Source organism: Mustela putorius, unplaced genomic scaffold, assembly GCF_011764305.1.
Source record: "Mustela putorius furo isolate JIRA1106 unplaced genomic scaffold, ASM1176430v1.1 tig00000785_pilon_pilon_pilon, whole genome shotgun sequence".
NCBI lineage: Eukaryota > Metazoa > Chordata > Mammalia > Carnivora > Mustelidae > Mustela > Mustela putorius.
The window spans coordinates 3,525,095-3,548,194 of NW_025421480.1; the positions used below are offsets into that span (position 1 = coordinate 3,525,095).

A 23,100-nucleotide genomic window follows, 5' to 3' on the forward strand; every position below is an offset into this window, starting at 1 on the left:
CCAATATTCTTGATGAACACAGATGTAAAACTTCTCACCAGAATACTAGCCAATAGGATCCAACAGTCTATTAAAAAGATTATTCACCATGACCAAGCAGGATGTATTCCTGGGCTGCAAGGTTGGTTCAACATCCATAAATCAATCAGTGTGATACAATACATTAGTAACAGAAAGAACAAGAACCATATGATACCTTCAGTAGATACTGAAAGAGCATTTGACAAAGTACAGCATCTTTTCTTGAACAAAACTCTTCAAAGTGTAGGGATGGAGAATACATACCTCAATATCATCAAAGCCATCTATGAATAACCCACAGCAAATATCATTCTCAATGAGGAAAAACTGAGAACTTTTCCCCTAAGGTCAGAAACATGGCAGGGCTGTCCACTATTGCCACTGCTATTCAACATAGTACAAGAAGTCCTAGCCTCAGTAATTAGACAAGAAAAAAATTAAAGGCATCCAAATCAACAAGAAGTCAAACTCTCACTCTTTGCAGATGATATGATGCTTTATGTGGAAAACCCAAAAGACTCCACTCCAAAACTGCTAGAACTCATACAAGAATTCAGAAAAGCGTCAGCATACAAAATCAGTGCACAGAAATCAGTTGCATTTCTATACACTAAGAAAAAGACAGAAGAAAGAAATTAAGGAGTCAACCCCATTTACAACTGAATCCAAAAGCACAAGATACCTAGGAATAAACCTAGCCAAAGAGGTAAAGAATCTATACTCAGAAAACTATGAAGTGCTTATGAAAGAAATTAGGGAAGACACAAAGAAATGGAGAAACATTCCATGCTCATGTATTGGAAGAACAAATATTGTGAAAATGTCTATGCTACTTAGAGCAATCTACACACTTAACGCAATCCCTATCAAAATACCATCATTTTTTTTGCAAATAAATGGAACAAATAATCCTAAAATTTATACAGAACCAGAAAAGATTGCGGATATGCAGAGGAATGTTGAAAAAGAAAACCAAAGCTGGTGGCATCACAATTCCAGACTTCAAGCTCTATTACAAAGCTGTAATCATGAAGACAGCATGGTACTGGCACAAAAACAGACACATAGATCAATGAAACAGAATAGAGAGCCCAGAAATGGAACCTCAACTCTATGGTCAACTAATTTTTGACAAAGCAGGAAAGAATGTCCAATGGAAAAAAGACAGTCTCTTCAACAAATGGTGTTGGGAGAATTGGACAGCCACATGCAGAAGAATGAAACTGGACCATTTCCTTACACATACACAAAAATAGACCTCAAAGTGAGACAGGAATCCATAGAAATCCTTGAGGAGAACATAGGTAGCAATTTCTTTGACCTCATCTGCAGTAATTTCTTCCTAGAAACCTTGCCAAAGGCAAGAGAAGCAAGGGCATAAATGAATTATTTATTTAAATGAACTTCATCAAGATCAAAAGCTTTTGCACAGTAAAGAAAACAGTCAACAAAACCAAAAGACAACTGACAATGGGAGAAGATATCTGCAAATGACATATCAGATAAACAGCTAGTATCCAAAATCTATAATGAACTTATCAAACTCAACACCCAAAGAACAAATAGTCCAATCAAGAAATGGCAAAAGCCCTGAACATACATTTTGGCAAAGAAGACATCCAAATGGCCAACAGACATATGAAAAAGTGCTCCACATCACTCAACATCAGAGTAATACAAATCAAAACCACAGTCAGATACCACCTCACACCAGTCAGAATGGCTAACATTAACCAGTCAGGAGAGAAAAGATGTTGGTGAGGATGTGGAGAAAGGGGAACCCTCCTACACTGCTAGTGGGAATGCAAGCTGGTGCTGCCACTCTGGAAACCAGTAAGGAGGTTCCTCAAAAAGTTGAAAATAGAGCTACCCTACGACCCAGCAATTGCAATACTGGGTCTTTACCCTAAAGATACAAATGTAGTGATGTGAAGGGACATGTGCACCTGAATGTTTATAGCAGCAATGTTCACAATAGGCAAATTATGGATAGAACTTAGATGTCCATCAACAGATAAATGAATAAGGAAGATGTAATATATATATATATATAGGAATACTATTCAGCCCTCAAAAATGAAATTCTGCCATTTGCAACAATGTGGATGGAACTAGAGGGTATTATGCTGAGTGAAATAAGCCAATCAGAGAAAGATAATTACCATATGATCTCTCTAATATGAGGAATTTGAGAGGCAGGACTGTGGGTCGTGTGGGATAGGAAGGGAAAAAATGAAACAAGATGGAACTAGGGAGGAGATAAACCATAAGAGACTCAATCTCAGGAAACAAACTGTGGGTTGCAGGGGGATGGGGGGCTAGGGATAGGGTGGCTGGGTTATGGACATTGGGGAGGGTACATGCTATGGTGAATGCTATGAATTGTGTAAGGCTAATGATTCAGAAACCTGCAGCCCTGGAGCAAATAATACATTATTTGTTAATTTAAAAAGAAAACTAAAAGAAGAAGAAGAGAATAAATAAAGGAAAACAGAAAAACATTTTCCAAATCAGAACCAGAGAAGGATGAAGAAGTCCGATCCTTCATTTGGAAAGGAAATGAAAATTGGTCATAGCTAAGGAGGAAAAGGAGAGGCAGAGGTGGGCTACAGATCACCTGCAAGAGAGGGCTTGGGGAGCTGTGGTCTCCTGGTAAGGGAGGGGAAGGCCAGACTTGAACATGGTTCACAGCACAAGCACCCTGATTTCTTAGGATTTTCCTCCTTTGGAGCAGTGGAGAGGTCTGATGGAGATTATTGATAAAGGCAAAGCCCCACCTAGTTGCCCAACAGGACAGGAGTTTTTAAATTTTAGCATTAACTCATAAATTACCTGGGGAAATTTGTCTCTCTTGGAGACAAGATGGATTTCTTCCAGAGAGAATCATTCACAGACCTGGGTTTGAATTTAAAGCATTTGAGGTCAGTGCTTAAGTCAGGCAGAAATGAAGATCTGACACCTCTAACCACTGTCTCTTCCCCCTTCCCAGGTTGTCAGTTCACCCCAGGATTCAATTTACTGATGAGTTTGGAAATGTTAAGACACCTGCCAGGCCTGCAAGCAGACTGCATCCATGAACTAGCTCTGGTTGATTGGCAGCGGCTCTCCACGGCACAGGTTAGACTCAGCAAGGTCCCATCCTGGTTGTACCAGAGAGAGTACATATGTCTCCCAGGGGCTGGATCTGGGGCTCTAGTAGGTTGAATGGTGGTACCCCAAAAACATATGTCTCCCAGAACCTGTGCATGCAATTTTACTTGGAAAAGGGATCTCGAGATGAGATCATCCTGTATTTGGATGGGCCCTAAGATCAATGGCAAATGTCCTTAAGAAGGATACACAGAGGAGAGAGAGAGAAGAGAAGACATAGGAAGATGGAGACAGAGGTTGGAGGTACACAGCCACAGTCAAGGAACTTCCAGAGCTGCCGGAAAGTTGGGAGAGGCAAGGAAGCCCTCCTAAAATCTTCAGAGGGAGGGTGGCCCTAGCAACACTTTGATTTCAGACTTCTGGTCTCTAAAACTCTGAGAGAATGTATCTGTGTTGTTTTAAACAACTCTGTGGGGATTTATTACAGCAGCCTTAGGAAACCAGGACTGACAGTCCCCGGTGGGGTATTTGCTGACTCAGGCTCTATTTAATTTCACAAATGCTCAGGCCTTTAACTGAAGAGATGAAACAAGAAGGATGGGATTCCAGGCACAAATTAAGCACACGGGGAACTGTTCAGGCTGGAGACCAACAGCAGTGGTGACGATGAGTCGCTCAGAACGCAGTATTCGCTTAGAGCAGAACAAGAGAAACGTGGCATCTTAACTAGAGTGGGTGGGTCTCTAGTTAAACAAAAAATTGCTGACATCCTGAGTTACTGGCAGATGTCTTCCTCCAGAAGGAAAAGAGAACCACCATTTCTCACTACCTAATTTGCCCTTATATACATGTTATAACTATATGTTATATATCAGAGATCATATATTATAAACAACATGTTATATTATTTAATTTGTACCACTGGGTGAACTGGATTCCAATTTCACGATTAAGTAACTTAAACAAGCTCTCATGGCTACTAAGGGGGAGAGCAGACCTGACTTTGATATTGGTCTTGATTATGCCATTTAAGTTCTTTCCACAACACTAAGCTACCTTTTAGAAGAGTTTTACTTCCCCTTCAAAGCTCTCAAAAAAAACCCACAGCTTTCTGAGGGATAATTGCTATGCAAATGGCACATATTTAAAGTGTACAGAGCAGTTAACATTTGACAAACGTATACAACTGTGAAACCATCAGCACATTCAAGGCTGTGAACCTATCTATGAGCCTCCAACGTTCCCTCACGCCCCTTGGTAAGCTCCCCTCGACCATCTCTGAGCCCTATTACTCTTCCCAGCAACCACTGATCTGCTTTCTGTCCCCATACAGAATCATCTGCATTTTCTGGAATTTTATATAAATTGAATCATTTAGTATGTATTCTTTTTTGTCTGACTGCTTTCAGTTAGCACAGTTATATTGTGATTCATCTATGTTGTATGAATCAATAATTCATTCCTTTTTTTCTGCTGAATAGTATTCATGCATATAAATTTATTGCAGTGTATTTAGCTGTTCACTGGCTGATGGACATGTGGGTTGTTTCTAGGCTATTACAGATAAGGTTGCTCTGAACATTCATGTACAAGTCTTTGTATGGATGTAGGCTTCCATGTCTCTTGAGGAAATATCCTGGCACAGAACGACTAGATCATATAGGAGTAGGTGTCCTTTTAAGCTGGTGTATGTTTCACTTTTTAAAGGAGTTTTATAGGTGTGCTTGGGGGGCTCAGTAAGTTAAGCTTCTGCCTTTGGCTCAGGTCATGATCTCAGGATCCTGGGATCGAGCCCCTCATCGGGCTCTCTGCTTGGCAGGGAGCCTGCTTTCTCCCCTCCCCCCGCTCTCTGCCTGCCTCTCTGTCTACCTGTGATCTCTGTCTGTCAAATAAATAAATAAAACCTTTAAAAAAAAATAAAGGAGTTTTATAAAATGATTGTACCTTTTCACATTTCCACCAGCAGTGGGATTCCGGGTACTTCACATTTTCCCCAGTATTTGGGATGGTCAATCTTTTTAATTTTAGATATTCTAGTAGGTATGTGATCATATCTCATTATGGTTTTAATTTGCATTCCCTAATGACTAAGGATTTTGAGGCTCTTTTCATGTGCTTATTTGCCATCCACACACCTTCTCTGGTGAAGTATCTGTTCAAGTCTTTTGTCCATTTTCAATTTGGGTTGTTTGTTTCTTTTTTACTAGGTTTTGAGAGGTTTTTAAAAATATATTCTGGATACAGCTTCTTAATCAGATATGTGATTTGCTAATTTTTCTTCTGGCCTGTGGATTCCCTTTTCAGTTTTTTAAAAAGATTTTATTGATTAATCAGAGAGAGAGAGAGACAGGGAGACAGAGAGACAGAGAGCATAAGCCCTGGGGGCAGCAAGCAGAAGGAGAAGCCGACTCCCAGCTGAGCAAGGGCCATCCCAGGACTCAATCTCAGAACTCTGAGATCATGACCTGAGCCAAAGGCAAACACTTAACCAACTAAGCCACCTAGGTGCCTCCGCCTTTTCACTTAAAAAAAAAAAAAAATTATTTGACACAAAGAGAGAGACAGAGACAGCAAGAGAGAGAGCACAAGCAGGGAGTGGGAGAGGGAGAAGCAGGCTCCCCGCTGAGCAGGGAGCTTGATCCTAGGACCCCGGGATCATGACCTGAGCCCAAGGCAGATGCTTAACAACTACGACACCCAGACACCCCGGCCTTTCCATTTTTAAAGATACTATAGACTCATTCCTCTGGGCTGGTTTCGGCCCGGTCTATAAGGCAATGGGACTGACTGAAAGATGACTCAAAAGCCAGCGCAGCTCTCATAGTTTATACCTCAGGTTTTAGGACGACTATTGTAGGAAGGAACAGCCCATCAAGTGTTCTGTGTGTTTGCCTTCCTTGGAAATTTCTGAAAAGGGCCAGATGAGCTGGGATCAGCTTCAAACACCAGCTGCTATGAGGGCACCTGGGTGGCTCAGTGGGTGAAGCCTCTGCCTTCAGGTCATGATCCCAGGGTCCTGGGATCAAGCCCTGCATCGGGCTCTCTGCTCAGCAGGGAGCCTGCTTCCCTTCCTCTCCCTCTGCCTGCCTCTCTGCCTGCTTGTGATCTCTGTCTGTCAAATAAATAAGTTAATTAATTAAAAAAAACCCAACTGCTATGGAATGTACACAAACCAAGAGCATCAAAACCAACAGGATTCAGCTGGGGTCCCTCAGAACCTGGAGAAAATTAGCTCTGTATATGGGACCATGGAACAGCTCAGACCATTCCCCATGGAAGTGGGGCTTTCAGGCTGAGCCTGTTTTCGCCCAGCTGGAAGGACTAAGGATTGAACACTGTCGGAACTTCTCTGTTACAAATGCTTCTGTCCTGTCCGTGGCAGGCTAACTCTAAGTGAAAACGGGAAGCCAGCAGAATTGGCCTTCCCCGTCTCCTGCCTCCCCATGCAGTGACCCACTTTTCCCTTCACGACCAGGGCTCACGGTTTGCCGTCCGCAGCCAATAATCTGAGAGGCTCAATCCCACCTACGTGATAAGCACTTAATAAAAATGTGTATTCCTTAGGGCAGCATTTAAAAATATACATACCACACTTCATTTACCCAGCCTACGGTTAACTGGACAGTTCATCACATGTTTATACATTCTACACCATCAATGGCTATTAGCTACCAAAACAGGACTTCTGCTGGTGCACACATGTACTTGTTTCTGTTAAGCAGGTATCTGGAGTAAGCCTGCTGGGTTACAGGACGGGAGTCCTTTGAAATTTAGTAGATACTATGAGAGAGTTTTCCAAGTGGCTGTACTAATTTGCGCTCTTCCCAGCTGTGAATGGAGTTCTGATTGTCTAACATCCTCATTTGTAGTCGCTACCATCAGTTTTAATTTTAGATGGGTCGGTGGGTACGTAGCAGCATTGAATTGCGGTTTCAGTTAGAACTACGATCACATATTTTTGCTTTATTAACTTCTAGCTTCATTCTCCCAAGGTCAAAGAACATATTTTATATGACTTCAAGCATATAGCAAATATAAAAATCTGTTGACACATGAATGGCAAGCACGTGATTTTGATAAATGTTCCACACGCATGTGATGGGAATGTGTTTCCTGTCCTTGCTGGGTACGCGTTCTATAAATGCCAACTAGGTTAATATTGTTAATGTTTTGTTCTAACTTCCTATATTCTTTTTTTTTAAAGATTTATTTACTCATTTTAGAGAGAGTGAGCAAGCATGTGCATGTAGAGGGAGGGACAGAGGAGAGAAGCAGACTCTCCACGGAGAGCGGAGCCCCATACAGGGCTCAATCTCATGACCCTGAGATCATGACCTGAGTTGAAATCAAGAGTCAGACGTTAAACTGACTGAGCCACCCAGGTGCTCCCTTCCTATATTCTTTTTTTTTTTTTAAGATTTTATTTATTTATTTGACAGAGAGAGATCACAGTAGGCAGAGAGGCAGGCAGAGAGAGAGGAGGAAGCAGGCTCCCCGCTGAGCAGAGAGCCCGATGTGGGGCTCGATCCCAGGACCCTGAGATCATGACCCGAGCGGAAGGCAGAGACTTTAGCCCACTGAGCCACCCAGGTGCCCCCTTCCTATATTCTTTTCTTTCTTTCTTTTTTTTTTTTAAATTAAATTGATTTATTTTCAGAAAAACAGTATTCATTATTTTTTCACCATACCCAGTGCTCCATGCAATCCGTGCCCTCTATAATACCCACCACCTGGTACCCCAACCTCCCACCCACCCGCCAATTCAAACCCCTCAGACTGTTTTTCAGAGTCCATAGTCTCTCATGGTTCACCTCCCCTTCCAATTTCCCCCAACTCCCTTCTCCTCTCTATCTCCCCTTGTCCTTCATGCTATTTGTTATGCTCCAGAAATAAGTGGAACCATATGATAATTGACTCTCTCTGCTTGACTTATTTCACTCAGCATCATCTCTTCCAGTCCTGCCCATGTTGCTACAAAAGTTGGGTATTCATCCTTTCTGATCCCCTTCCTAGATTCTCAATGATTTTTTCCCCTCATACTATTAGTTGCTGAGGTTTTTGTTTTTTTTTTAATTTTATGTTTGACTAAGACTGTGGATTTTTTTTTTCTTTAGTTCTGTCAGTTTTTTGCTTTCTACTTTTTAAGGCTACATTATTAGATCATATAAACTTTATTTACTTCTTTTAAAAAGATTTATTATTTTAGAGAGCTAGAGAGAGGGCAAACATGAGCCAGGGTAGGGGCAGACGGAGAGAGAATCTCAAGCAGACTCCCTGCTGAGCGTGAAGCCCAGAGGAGGGCTCAATCTCACAACCAGAGCTGAAATCAAGAGTTGGAGGCTTAACTGACTGAGCCACCCAGGTGCCCTAGACCACAGACATTTTAAATGATTACATGTTTCTGGGGAAGCACACCTCTGACCATTGTGAAATATATTTCTCGGTCCTTAAATTCTTCCTTGTCTGATATCAGCAAATAGTTTTAGTTCGTGATTGTGGCAGTTGGTGTTTTCCAAAGATGGCGGCACTCTTTCCCATCCCGCTTGCTCTCTTCACAGCATGACGGAGATACTCCTGCAGTGTCGGCAGAGTTTATGTTGTCTCCTTTTCAGCCCCATGGGCCTTTTTATGACTTCTAAGGCTAGATTGTGAAAATCAACACATGTCTATCTTGTCCTCTTGGACGCCAATCCTTGGAATTTAGCTACAGGCTATGAGAAAGCCCCAATGGCCCACATGGAGAGACCAGAGGAAAAGACATGTTAGGTGCTCTAGCCAACAGCCCGGCTAAGGGCTCAAAATGAAGTGTCATACATGTGAAGGAGCCACTCTGCCCCCAGCCCTCCGTGGGTGAGTCACCCGTGGCCTCAAGGCCTCCTGGAACCTATGTCTTTCCAGCTGAGGCGCCAGACATCTTGGAGTAGAGACGAGAGTCCCAGCACTGTATCTGACTGTGAACATTAAAAAGTGGCTGTTTTATGCTGCTAAGTTTTAAAGGTATGAGCAACTGTAACTTAGACAGTGTAGTATATTTTCTAGCCTTTGTTAACCTTTGTATCTCTCTCTCTCTCTTTTTAATTTAAAGTAGGCTCCATGCCCAACATGGGGCTGGAACTCATGACCCTGAGATCAAGAGCTGCCTGCTCCAGTGACTGAGCTAGCCAGGCATCCCTTGTATCTCTGTTTCTTACGGTGTGTTTCTCATAAGCAGTAGGTAGGCTTTTTACAGTATTTGCTTTTAGTTGGAGTATTTCATTTTTATTATGTTTCAAGTATTTCCATATTTGGGTTTAAATCTACCATCCTATTATTTTCCTGTTATCTGCTATGCTTCCTCTGTATTCTTTTTCTCTTCTTTCTTGCCTTCTTTTGGGTTGATTACATTTTAGTTTTGCATTCTCCCCTCATTAGCTTGTTAGGTATACATTCTGTTGTAAAACTTTTAACCACATGACCACAAGCGTCCTGGACTCCCCACTCACATTTACAGCTTCAGATACCTTCTGAAGATAACAGTCTGAAGCTTAGACAGTGAAGTATGCAGACAAGGAGGCAAAGAAATAAACCAAGATTGAAAATTATATTTAAGAAAGAACTTGGTGTGTGGTTTCTGACACATGAGGTTGTCTGGTCTATATCCATTAGAAACCTATTTTTTTTTTTAAGATTTTATTTACTTATTCGACAGAGATCACAAGTAGACAGAGAGGCAGGCAGAGAGAGAGGAGGAAGCAGGCTCCCTGCTAAGCAGATAGCCCAATGTGGGGCTCAATCCCAGGACTCTGGGATCATGACCTGAGCCGAAGGCAGAGGCTTTAAACCACTGAGCCACCCAGGCACCCCAGAAACCTATGTTTTTAAAGGGATCCTATTTTCAAAGAAACCAGGAGCCTTGAAAAGCCCTTGGCTGCTTTCAGCCTTAAACAGCCTTTAGGCACCCAAACTTCCATAAATAGGACATAGCCCGCCAAAGTTACAAAGCCTTCAAGGAAAACACACTCTCCAATCTCAGTTTGGAGGTGGCTCTGGAGGTAACAGGAAAGGGAAAAGGGCCAGAGGGTGGAGCTAGAGGCCACAGAGAACAACAGACAAGGCAATGCTACCCTGAAGGCCAAATCAAGGTCAAATCTCGGAGATCTGCCCTCTTCTCAGGCAGACATGCTCATTAATTATACGGACTGATGACTGCTATACCTCCCATTCCTCGTTTTATCCAATGGGAGCCTGTTTTGTAGACTTCCAGGGGCTCCTACCTGACCTGGGCAAGAGGATGCACACCCTCCAGAAAACACAGCCTTTTTCCGCCAAGTTTTATTTAAATTCCAGTTAGTTAACATGTAGGCAGAGAACCTAGCTTTTGAACTGCATGTAGTAGTCAGTAAACCATTTTTGGGATTATCTCCTTTGGGAGTTTCATGAGTGGGGGGAAAGGTAGCACGAATATTCAGTCTACAGAGGTATACTGGGGCCAAGATGGCTATCTATTAGCAAGCCCACTTCCTCTTTTTCCTCATGGGACCTCATTGCCCATTCTCCATTATAACAAAGTATGGCTCTGCTAAGTTCTAGTCAGTGGGAAATGAGTGGAAAAGAAATGGCCATTTTCAGGCCTGGCCCATATAAGCCTCCTAAGAAATTTTTCATTCCCCTCCCATTTTGTCTTGATGCCAATGAGCACAGTAACTTTAGCTTTCTGCCTTAAAAATTGAAGACCTACAGGATAAAAGGAGCCTCAGTTCCTGAATCACTGCTCAGGGACCCGTTCTGGAATTTATTTGAGTGAGAAAAAAATACCCATTTGCTAAAGCAACTAGTATTACTCTAAGCACTACCCAAAGCCATGCATCACCTACCTTAATCACACACAAAATTATCTCTGCCTTGTCTGGTAGTGTAGAGAAGGGGGTTTATTTTCAAAACTCTATCCTGATAGGCTTTCTAAGTGGGAACATAACGCTGAACTTTAAAGGAAAAGTCCCCAACATTTGGACAAAGGGTCCTGGCCCATAAGTGATGAATCTCATTCCAATGGGGAAGGTTTTCAAGCTCTGAGAAGCAGGAGCCAGCAAGATTCCAGAACTGTAGGAAAGTGAAATCAAGCAGAATCATAGATAGTTTGAGGTAAAGTTATCATGAGATATCTTAGTTGGGTATTTCCTTCCTTTTTTTTTTTTTTTTTTTTTTTTTTGATAAGGAGACACACGCTCAAGAATGGAAGGACTTCTTTCTGTAAGTTTGGTGACAGAACTAAGATTAGAAGCCAGGTCCTCTACTATGATTTATGGCAGAAGAAAATAAACAGGCACACACACACACGATTGCTTTCACAGGCAAGAAAACGTTTGTGTGATGTCTCATGCTTTTGCTAAAAAGGTTATGTAAATTTTCCTATTTACCCCATGATAGATCCTCAATAATTTTATGTAAAAGAAAATTTTAAACTACTTGACATAAACTAAAAGGACTCTCCCGGAAGACGTACCGTGTTGATCTACTCCTGCATACTTAGCCACTAACCCTGAGAAGTGCACATATCCCAGTTTGAAAGACATGGCTTGATCGTCTCAGCACTAGGGCTGGTCTTACGGCCCCTTCCTGTCCTGATGCCTGGTCTTACCGTCTGTGGTCTAACATTCTCCTAGTCAGCCTCAGTCCTCATGGGTCACGCATCACTGCCCAGGTGGGCTCGTCAGGTGCCTACTCCTTCTTTGAGGTTCAGGTCCAGCATCACCGCCTCCAGGAAGCCTCCTAAGACCCATCCAGATCCAAGTGTTCCTTTCCCTGGCCCACTGTGCACTAGCCCTGAGGCACACTAATTCCAGCACTTACCATGCCACATCAAAATGTATCCATTTGCTTATTTGCCTCTTCCAGAAAGTATGACACATAGAAAGTACTCCATGATATTTGTGAAATGAGTGAACTTAAAGTGGTGGCTGTAGGCTTCCCCAGGGCCCACATCTTCTCAGGCCCTCCAGCCCACTCCTGCTGGGGCTGCAGGGTAGCAGCACAGCAGGTGCACACTTACTGGCTGGGGGAGGGGCTCCGGAGGTACTGGGCCTGCACGGCCCGCACATCGGCTTCATCCTCTTCGCTTGGGACTACCTGCTCCTCCTCTGGGTCCCCACTGGTCGCCATGACAGCCTGCCGGTCCCTGTAAGTTCAGCATGACCAACGTGATTAGGGAATCGGCTTCTGGAGGTTTTGTGGGTGGGGAGGGGTACATCAGTGATATCAGGGGGAAGGTCACCACGTGCTACGACTCTGGTGGGGACAGGACCCACACGGGGAAAACCCGCCTGATTTGGCCTAGCTACCGTCAACCCGGACACCAAGACCCACACACATCCAGCTGAGTCACAACATTTAAGAAAGAACGAAGTGTCTCCTTCCTCAGATTCCAGCCAGGAAGCAGTGAGGGGAACAGGGTCCTGGGTTTGCTTTCATATAGTTAACGCACCTGGAAAGCGGTGAGTTCCCTAGACCAGAAAGTTCTTTCTATCGAAACTCCTGGCTGTGCCCACACATGCACACGTGGGTACGCGTGTATAAGCACACACCCCGCCTGCGCACTTGTATACACCTTTGCCTATCCTGGGGGAGGTGCCACTGGCCTTCCTCAGTGTCTCTAACCAAGGCCATTGGAGTTGTTGCCTTTAGCTCAGGAGCCATCCCACAGCCTATTAAGGAACACGAAATCCCTCCGGAGCTGCTCCCCCACATGGCTGGGCTCTCACCCTCAGCCGCAGAACTGCTGCCCCTCTGCTTGGAAGCCTTGGGCTCACAGGACAAAAAAGGGAAAAGCACACTCACCACAGGTTTGCCTCTATCTCTACAGCCAGTCACCCAGGGCTGAGGGACCCAGACAAAATGGCCAGCAGTTCTGACCACCAAGAAGGACCAACCTCTCTCCTCTCTCCCGTGCTTCTTCTCTGAGGGGCAGGACAGCTGTTAACAGGAAATCTTAGCTCCCTTCTAAATTTAGCCTCTGGCCCCACAGCCTGGCAGATCTCTAGGAGGAAGGAATGCAGTCTCAGGACCCAGGCCCGACAGCAGGCCCCACTTAACCCTTTCCCTCCTGGCTGATTCTCTGGGCACTGGACACTGACACCGAGGAGCAAAGTTAGGAGAAGGTCACCCTTCACTGATGGAGAAGCCTGAAGAAAAAGATTTATTCGGGGTCTCTCTCATCATACCCTCTTGCCTGGGGCTACCTATTCAAAGTCTTTCCAGAACATGGCCTAACACCAAAAATTCAGAGGAATGAAACTGTATCTAAGCCATGTCAATCTAGTGGGTGCTGGGAAAAAATACCTAATATAGAGAATGGGGAGGGGCCTTGGATGGATGCCGGGAGAGCACCATGGTGCTACTACCTTAGTAGTCGTATGTTCAAGGTAGAATGTGACCAGGGTTACATTTCTCTGAGCAGCAATGACCTGGGATAGTGAAGTGGGCAGTTGTGCTCACCCTCCACAGTCCCTTCCCCATACCTGCACTCGTGGTGATGGCCAAGCGGCTAGCCTGGGTGGTATAAAACACTCCATGGGCTTCAGGGCACCTGGGTAGCTGTTGGTTAAGCATTTAACTCTTGATTTGGGCTCAGGTCATGATGTCAGATTTGTGAGACTGAGCCCCACAGTGGGTTCCATGTTAGGCATGGAGCCTACTTAAGATTATCTCTCTCACTCTCCCTCTGCCCCTCCCCCCCACCATGCTCCTTCTCTCAAAAAAAGAAAAAAAAAATCCACAAGCTTCATAAACTTCAAATGAGCTCATAACCCACTATTCCACTTTGCCACCTCTTACTATCACCATGTCCGAAGCAAAGCAAACCCCAATCGTCCAGCCCCTCATCCCACACATTCTGTAGTTACACCTGCATCCATCAGTCTGTCCACCCATTCATCTACCCATTCACAGATACCCTCCACGCGTCAGGCACTATCCTTGACCCAAGTTAGTAAGACACATAATTATATGCTCAACGTGATCCTTCTTCCTAGCTAGGTGGAACAATGCCCTGCACAGAGTATCATCAAAAACTGGCTGAATAAATGAATGAGCTCACAGTTTATTAGGAGGAATGAGACACAGGTTAAAAATAACTCAAGCATAAGGTAGAATGTGGTTAAGCAGCCTAAGAGGATCCAGAGTGCTGTGTGAGTTCAAAGAAGGGACGAGTCCTTCTGACTAAAGAAGTCAGGAAAAGCTTCATAGAAAAAGTAATATTACATGCACTGGCCTTTAAAAGACAAGCTGGATTATAACAGCAGATGTGATGCAGAGAGAGTAGCATGGACAAAGTTTGGGGATGTCAGTGGTTAGAACTGAGAAGAAAGCAAACAGGTTTTGTGGCAGAAACTTGGCAGGGCTGGAGTTGGGGGGGCTCCTTTGGAAAGAGTCGCCAAGAAACACATCCCTGAGGAGGCACAAGGCAGCACCATAGACCAGTCATCGAACCTCCATCCCGGGGGTCAAAGTAGGGACTTGGCAATTGACTGCCAAAGAATGACCACAACTGAGAATACGGGGGTTCATTTCACGCCTACATACTTCAAGAAAAGATGAAAGGTGGTTTGAGAGAGAGAAGTGAAATGAGGTGGGGCAAGGGCCAGGGCAGGACTGAAGAGCTGCATCAGTCGGGGTAAACGCTCAAGATGACTGGACACCAGCACAGAGCATGAGAAGTGGTAGGGAAGCGGGGGAGGGAAAGAGGGAGGCCCAACACACCTAAGAGAGGCAGCAGGTAAAAAGAGGGGACCACCCAGGGGGAGGACATGGCCTCTGTCTTCCATACACCCTCAGTTACCTGCAGAACGTGACATCAGGCCGCTCAAATGGCGGACTAGAAATCAGAAAACCACTTACTAGCTGTGTGATCTTTGAGAACTCATTTCACTTCTCTGAGACTCAGATCCCTGTTTCTAAAATAGAGACCCATAACTACCCAACCTCAAGTAGGGCCCCTCCCCCTGCCTCAATCTCATTTCCTGTACCATGTTCCAGATTGGAACATGGTACAAAGCACTGTCACCCTTTAAATAGAGTGACCAACCATTTCCACTTTTCTTGGGACTAAGAGATTCCAGGGACAAGGAACTTTCTGTTTTAAAACCAGGACAGTTCTGGGGGAGAAAAGTCCCTTTAATAAATGGTGCTAGGAAAACTGGACAGCTACATGCAGAAGACTGAAAGTGGACCACTTTCTTACACCACACACAAAAATAAACTCAAATGGATAAACTCAAAATGGATTAAGGATTTAAGTGTGAGACATGTAACCATGAGACTCCTAGAAGAAAGCACAGGCAGTAATTTCTTTAACATCAGACACCGCAATATCTTTCTAGATATGTCTCCTAAGACAAGGGAAACAAAAGCAAAAATAAACTATTGGGACTACACCAAAATAAAAAGCTTTTGCACAGCAAAAAACAAAACAAAACAAAAAACCCATCAACAAACGAAAAGGCAACTTACTGATTGCGAGAAGTTATTTTCAAAGGATATATCTTATAAGGGGTTAATATCCAAAATATAAAAAGTTCTTATATAACTCAACATCAAAGGAAAAAAAAAAGACCTGATTAAAAAATGCACAGAGAACCTGAATATCATTTTCCCAAAGAAAACATCCAGATAGCCAAAAGACATGAGATGCTCAACATCACTCATAATCAGAGAAACGCAAGTTGAAACCACAGTGAGCTATCATCTTGCACCTGCCAGCATGGCTAAAAAAAAAAAAAAAAACAAGGTAAAAGTGTTGGTGAGGATGTGGAGAAAAAGGAGCCCTCTTGCATTGTTGTGGCAGCCACTGGGGAAAACAATATGGAGGCTCCCCAAAAAATAAAAAATGGAAATACCATATGATTCAGTAATTCCATTACTGAATATACACCCAAAGAAAATGAAAACACTAATCGGAAAAGACAGAGGCACCCCTATATTTATTGCACCGTTACTTAGAGACAGATGCACCCCTATATTTATTGCACCATTACTTAGAGTAGCCAAGCAAACTGAGGCAAGTTGGTCAGGTTATTTCTAGAATTGTCTTCTTTATTTACTTGTGTAGTCTCTATCTCCCTGACCAAGTTATCAACTCCCCGAGAGACTTCCTGTCTTCTTTATGCCCCTGTCTGTAGCATGGGGTGGGGTGGGGGTTGTAGAAAAGCAAGGGAAGTGGAAGAATTCTGCTTTGGAGGGTTTCAACAATTGTGGGCAACACCCTTTTTTTATTGGCTTTGGAAACCTGCCTCTGAGATCCTTCCCTTTTTATGATGAGATGGTAATTTCCTATCTGTTATAGAAGCCCACACCCTGGTGAGAAGCCTAGGACTTTGTACACCTGCTAGGTGGGGAGAAGGTGGGTGGGGCCAGGTGAAGATGGGGAAGGCTCCTCTTCCGCATGAGGCCTCTGGTGGAGTAGGGGCAGCGGGAGTCCAGTCCCGTAGGGGAACTCACCTGCCAGACCTGCGGAGCAGTGCGGTGGGGGGAGCCAGGCTGGGCAAAGGTAAACAGGAAAAGAGAAACCACAGGGACAGAGGGCTGGGCCAGGTCAGAGGCTGCTGTGCCTTTAACTAGTCAGCCCATCCCTCCCAGGCTGGGCTTGGGGCACAGAGGAAGCAAGACCATGGTGGGGAAGTTGCAGCCTGTGCTATGGACACTCTGTGCAGGTAAGTAGACCCCTCTCATGTCCAGCGCCCAGAGGGTGAGGGGGTGGGGTAAGACAAGGGGACTGATGGGGTGCCTGGGTGGCTCAGTGGGTTAAGCCTCTACCCTCGGCTCAGGTCATGATCTCAGTGTCCTGGGATCGAGTCCCGCATCAGGCTCTCTGCTCAATGGGGAGCCTGCTTCCCCCTCTCTCTCTACCTGTCTCTCTGCCTACTTGTAATCTCTGTCTGTTAAATAAATAAATAAAATCTTAAAAAAAAAAAAAAAAGACAAGGGGACTGAGTGCTGGCAGTCTCCCAGTGCCCCCCCCAGGGATGGTGGCCAGTGACACGGCCACATTCCCACTGGGCAGAATTACAGGTTCGGCTTTGCAGATCAGTCCCTGCACCACTCCCAGCAGAATGGTTTGTATATGCATATTAATCAATAAAATTCCGGCCCATTTCCGGAAGGAATAATTCATAAATTCTCAAGACCGTAATTTCTGATCACCAGATCTGACACCTGATCTGACAATAGGTTTGCTACCTGGGATTTTAACCATTGCCTTAAAACTAGAGAAAAAGGCAATGGTAGAACTGATAACTTCTTTATCACATGTAGGGAAACCAAGGCAGAGACACTGCAACTTACTCTCATTCCCAGAGCAAGAGAAGACTCCAGTCCTTCAAAAACTGAACTAGAAAGGCCCCTTTCCAAAGGTCAAAGCTCTTCAGCCCTTCTGATGCTCTGGTCATTGAAAACTGGGAAGATGGGGAAGCCCTACAAAATAGAAATCAGGCATTTGGTGCTCTAATAATAAGTTAAATCTAAGTCAGGTGCTCTAATAGTTAAATCCAAATCAGGTGCTATGAAATAGCAAAGTCGTCTCGGGGGACCCGTGAGTGTTGTCGGGTTAAGACGGAGGCGCGCTGCTATTAAGGCTACTGGGTGTAGGGAAGACTGGAATGGAGAATGGAAGTAGAGAGACCGGGCAGGGGATTTAAGGAGTCTATTTAATTCAGTGTATTTGGCTAAGCTAGCAAATCCCATCAACCTGCAATTTAGGAACTGTTGAAGGCTTCAGGGATCTGGTAAGAATGAGGAGGAGGAAAGAGCTTTACCAGGAAAGTTAGGAGCCCCAAGGCCTGGGAAATAGGGGCAAGAAGGCTCTGATTCAGAGCTTGCTTTTCAGCTCCGACAGCAAGCCCCGGGACCAGGTAGCCTGTCTGCCCAGTAGGCTCCACTCCTCCCACCCTCAAAACCTACCTTTGACTCATTAGGTGGAGGTGCTGGGGAAGGGCTGGGCTGAGTCTTAGAGGTGGGCCTGGAAAAGATCCATCAGCTCAGTCTGACTCGAGCCCCACCAAGAGACCCAAATGACTGCGGGCAGAGATGCCGTCATGTGAACCCTTTTACTGAGCACCTAGTTTGTGCAGGTGTTTCAGGAGTGAGGACTGTGAAAGGACTGTAGCCCGAGGGCACGGCTCTCTGCCATCAGACCCAGGCAGTAAGGACACTTGGAGTCCCGGGGGAGGGAAGCGGAAAGGAAACTGCCATCCTCTGGGGACCTGGCCAGGGACACTCTGATCCTTTCCTTCCCAGCGGGAAGTCTTACAGGAGATGCCTCCCTCCGCCCCCCAGCCAGTATACATCCTTGTATTTGCAGTTTGGCTGCAATCAGTGCACTTTTGGCCTGGGGGAAAAGGCTAAAACAAAATGCTCCCCCAGCTTAGAATGAAAAGCAGCCTTAACTCTGAATTGCCTGGAGCAGTACATTTTCCCTCATCCTTTGAGAAGGCAAGTGACCCAGGGGTGAACTCCTTCAGGGGAACCAGTTCTTGGGCCTGTGTTCAGACTAAAGTGTGTTTTCTGCCCCCATCCCATTCCCTCCACCCTCCCAGGCTGCCCGGTCCAGACTCCTGTGCCCACCACCATCGCCTCCACACCTTATGCTACGGTGAAGGGGCTGGAGCAGTGGGACAGGGGGAGCCTGGGTTGGTGGCAACGTCAGTGGCTAGCTCAGGGAACACGGACAATTTCCCAAATGCAAGTATCTGGGGACCAAACACCCACTGCCCCGTGCAAGTGAACAATGACGATGTTCAAAGGTCAAACCTAAGAGCGACTGGGTGGCCCTTCCCACCCCCTCTCAAGAGAGCACACAGAGAGGAGCAGGGAGATGAGGGAGGGCTTCCTGGAGGAGGTGGAGCTTGAGCTGGGTTCCAGAGGACCTACCGGCCTTTGTCCTTCTTCCTTTCTCCATCTGAACCTGCACAGTAACAACCTAGATTTTGCTGATGTCCCAGGCAGAGCGACACCTCGCTGATGAGTCACTAGGCCCCAGGACTCTACAGACTTTGGGAAGGCAGACGATATCACCTATGGAAGAGACTCCAACAAAAGGCAATACATTAGAAAAATCTAAAAACAATATTGAACCCAACTGAGAATCAGTTGGAATTTGACAATTCCAAACACTGTCAGTGACACAAACACAACAAGGCCCACCCTCATGGGACTAGAGGAAACCTTTCTGAAGGTTAAATTAGAAGAACTGAGGAAGGCACTGCTCTACACAGAGAAATAAAGGAATCCAACATCCCAAAATATACTAGATGAGAAAATACATTTTTTTTCTCTCCTATCTGAAGACATTCCATAAACCCATGGATGCTTGATCCATGGGTTGGGGGGAGGCTTTTCTGGGGTCTAGGTGTCCAAGATCCCGAACTGAGGTGTTCCGCAGGTGATTCTGACCGGCGGGCTACGTCTGAAGTTAGACACTAAAACTTGAAGGAAAGTAGGTGAAATCAACCACCACCTCTGCGGTGGATCCTCTGAGCGAGCGTGACCCGATTCAGTTTTGCGCCATCTGGCGGCTTCCCTGAGTTACTGTCCAGCGCCCGATTTGGTGACTCAACTCAGGGACCCAAGTTCGAGCATTCTCACACTTCCGTGTGTACAGAAGTCACCTGGGGATCTTATTACAATGCAGACTGATTCAGGAGGACAGGGCCTGAGAGTCTGCATGTCTGACAAATTCCCAAGTGAGGCTGATGCTGATTTAGGGACTGCTGTTCAAGAAACAAGGCTCCAGGGAGGAACTGGTTTGTGGGCACAGGTGAGAGCTTCACCTTGCCTTTGTCCCCAAGTGCCATCCCCAGGCTTCCAGGAACCCAGCCAACCTGCTTACTGTGATGTTGGTCCCTGGGAGGCCTGCGGGAGAGGGTGCCTCGCTCAGCCTGTGCTTGTGCTCCTGGCTGCACTTGATCCTGCCAGTCCCCACCTCCCTCCCTCTCTCCTTCCTGAAACTCTTCTGTCTGGCTCCTTGGACACACCTTCTCCAGGTTCTCCTCCTCCTCTGCCCACTAGGAAGTGTCAGAGGTCCTCACACCAAGACTCATTTCTGTTTTCACTCTGGATCCACATCCACAATCACATCTTTAGGTGATACCCATTTCCAACTGACTCACAATTTCTGTCTTCAAACCCAACCTTCCTCCTGAGCTACGCACCCACAAATCCAACAGTCCAACCCACAGGACCTCTCAGCTTTTTCTTCTTTTAAAAAATTTTTATTTATCTGTCAGAGAGAGAGACAGATAGAGACAGGCAGAAGCAGACTGCTGTGAGCAAAGAGTCTGACATGGGACTCAATCCCAGGACCCTGGGACCATGACCTGAGTCAAAGGCAGATGCTTAACCCACTGAACCATCCAGGCTTCCCATGACCTCTTAACTTCAATGTCTCAGAAGCACTGCAAACTCACAAGCTGAAAAGCAAACTCATAATCTTTTCCCCCTACCTGGGCTTTTCCAGTCATCTCTGCATCATAATCAACTCCCATCCATCCCCAAATGAAAGCCAGAAACCTAGTGGTCATCTGTTACAGTGTTTCTTTCTTTCTTTTTTTTTTAAGATTTTAAAAAATTTATTTATTTGACAGATAGAGATCTCAAGCAGGCAGAAAGGTAGGCAGAGAGAGAGGAAGGGAAGCAGGCTCCTTGCTGAGCAGAGAGCCTGATGCAGGATCCCAGGACCCTGGGATCATGACCTGAGCCAAAGGCAGAGGCTTTAACCCACTGAGCCACCCAGGCACCCCTGTTATAGTGTTTCTACTGCTATGTAAGAAACTACCCTGAAACTGAAAATGAGAAAGCAATTTATTTCTCTCACAAATCTGCAATCTGTATGGGGCTTGGGAGGGACAGTGTGTCCTTGCTCCGGGCAGCATTGTCTGGGGTGACTTGCCTGGGGTTGGAAGCCCCACTTCCAACCGGCTCCTCTCTTTGTGGGCCTCTCCATGGGGAAGTTTGGGCATCTTCACGGCACGGCAGCTGGTTTCTAAGAGCAAACATCTAAAGACAGAAACTCGAAGCTGCCAGTTCCGTAAAGTCTAGGCCCAGATACTGACCCAGTCAGGAAGTCACAGAACCCAGACTCAAGGAAAGGGACATGAACTTCACTTCTTGATGAGAAGAGTTTCAAAGTATTCAGGGGCTATATTTTAGGATCCCCATGTCACCTGATACTTCTCCCTCAGCTACACATACGTCACTGGGTCCTGACAGTTTTATCTCTTACGTCTTTTAAATCTGTTCACTTTCCTCTTTCTCTGAGGCCGAGCTGACGTGTCCGCTTCTCCTGAGCTGTTTCCATAGCCTCTAACTGGCCTTGTGCTCTGCCCCTTCTATCTGTTCTCCACACTGGAGCCAGACGATCTTTAAAATAAAACTGTGGCCACGTCACCCCCCTGCTTAACGCTCTTCGGTGATTTGCCACTAGCACTCGAACGAAGACTCAAATCATAAGGACAGGTTCTCCTCAATTATACTAAAGTTCTATAAACCACTGAAGTGTTCCCCAAGCCCCAGTATTCCAGCACCCTGACTGATCCCCCATACCTTGGACAGTATAAAAATTCCGGTCAGATCACATATTTACTCCTTGGTTTGGAAAAATATTGTCAGCACCTCTATCTGTAGTATCCACGCCTTCCTCTTCTCCAGTCTGATCTTCCAAGGCCACGTCCCTTCCCTCCACTAACGCCCCAGGTCACCTGCAGCCCCATGGATTTCTTCCTAATAGGAATTGAGAGTCTCAACCACTTCTCTGGCATCTGTTCTGTCGCCATTTAACCTTTCACCCGCCCTGGGGCCTAGTTTTCCTAAACGACCTGGGGACAAGAACTACTGCTGCATAGTTTCCTTTTCTTCTTTTCTCTCTCTCTCTCTCTTTCAAGTATGGCAGTGACAGAACAAAGGCCCACAACATGTCTTTGATTTCCCAGCCAGGTTATAACTTCCCGTCCTCATTCCTCTCCGACTCTCCCCGCGCTCTCTCCTCAGCCCCGAGACTCCCTGTCGTCTGACTCGGTGTCCTCCCTACTAAGCAGCCTCAGGTGCCCGGGCTGACCCGTGAGCTTCGTCACCGCCCGCGAAACAAAACGACATCTCCGTCCCTGGTGACACAGGCGCTTCTGCCTGCTTAGCTGCTCTTCTCCACCCATGAAACCGAAATTACCCTTCGAGGCGGACAACTACACAAACAAGGCTTCTTCCCAGCCAGCAGTCCACCTCTCAGCCACCTTCCTCGTCGCCTCCTCGCGCCCATTTCCAGATGATCCTTCCTTTCCCCAGAGGGCCGCCGTGGAGCGCAAGGCAGGCCGAGTGAGGCCCGGCCCGCTGGGACGCTGCGGCCTTGCTGGGGGCCAGATGACGATGGGCCCGAGGACAGGGGGCGCCTGAGGAGTGGGAAGGGCCGGAGAGGGGGACCTGTGCGACACTAGGCCTAGCTGCTAGCACCACCACCCCCTTCCCTCAGGCCAGAGCCCACCTGCCCTCGTCCCCCCAACATCAGGGGCCGGAAGTGAATTTGCTTTTTCCTATCGGTGGGTTCTCCAGTTTTCTCCCGACATACTTATACAAAGAAAAACTGCCTTTCAAACTAATCCGTACCTTTTTTTTTTTTTTTTACACGCCACCCTCCCCCTTTGAGTCTTCACTCATCTGATGCAAGAAAAAACCGCCATGTCTAGAACTGTTTCAAAGAAACCATCAATGCAGATGGCAGGAGAACACACACACACAACCCAAATTGTCCTCATGGCCAGTTAGACTTGGGCCCATCCCACACTTCCGGCCACACAGGCAGCGGGGTAATTCCAGAACTGCACTGCAGGACAGCCTTGGCGGGGAGGCGGCAGCCGCACTGAGACAGGGCAGGTAGCGGAACTGTCCTGAACCGCCGTGAGGAAACGGGCGCACTCTCTGTGCTTTGCATCTATGTTTATTTGGAGTCTTAGTGGGGGCGCTAAAGGATAGCAT

At 46.0% G+C, this 23,100-nt stretch overlaps 2 protein-coding genes across 5 annotated transcripts in view; one reads left to right on the forward strand and one right to left on the reverse strand.

The window, feature by feature from the left end:
- The window catches only part of STYXL2 (serine/threonine/tyrosine interacting like 2), a 73,027-nt gene that overhangs the window by 25,356 nt on the left and 24,571 nt on the right, over positions 1 to 23,100 (reverse strand). The window contains exons 3-5 of one of the 4 annotated variants that reach the window (XM_004756728.3): positions 19,009 to 19,152; positions 17,425 to 17,553; positions 12,140 to 12,265 (exon numbers count right to left, since the gene is read on the reverse strand). In XM_004756728.3, coding sequence (XP_004756785.2) covers positions 12,140 to 12,249 — 110 coding nt within the window. In that variant the 5' untranslated portion in view covers positions 12,250 to 12,265; positions 17,425 to 17,553; positions 19,009 to 19,152. Of the gene's footprint in view, positions 1 to 12,139; positions 12,266 to 12,924; positions 13,100 to 17,424; positions 17,554 to 19,008; positions 19,165 to 23,100 lie in introns of those variants that run through there. The other 3 variants (XM_004756729.3, XM_004756730.3, XM_004756727.3) reach the window with 3 other exon arrangements.
- GPA33 (glycoprotein A33) overlaps positions 16,591 to 23,100 on the forward strand; it is a 44,874-nt gene continuing 38,364 nt past the window's right edge. The window contains exon 1 of the mRNA XM_004756726.3: positions 16,591 to 16,793. Within this exon, the coding sequence (XP_004756783.1) occupies positions 16,751 to 16,793 (43 nt within the window). The 5' untranslated portion in view covers positions 16,591 to 16,750. The remainder of the gene's footprint in view (positions 16,794 to 23,100) is intronic.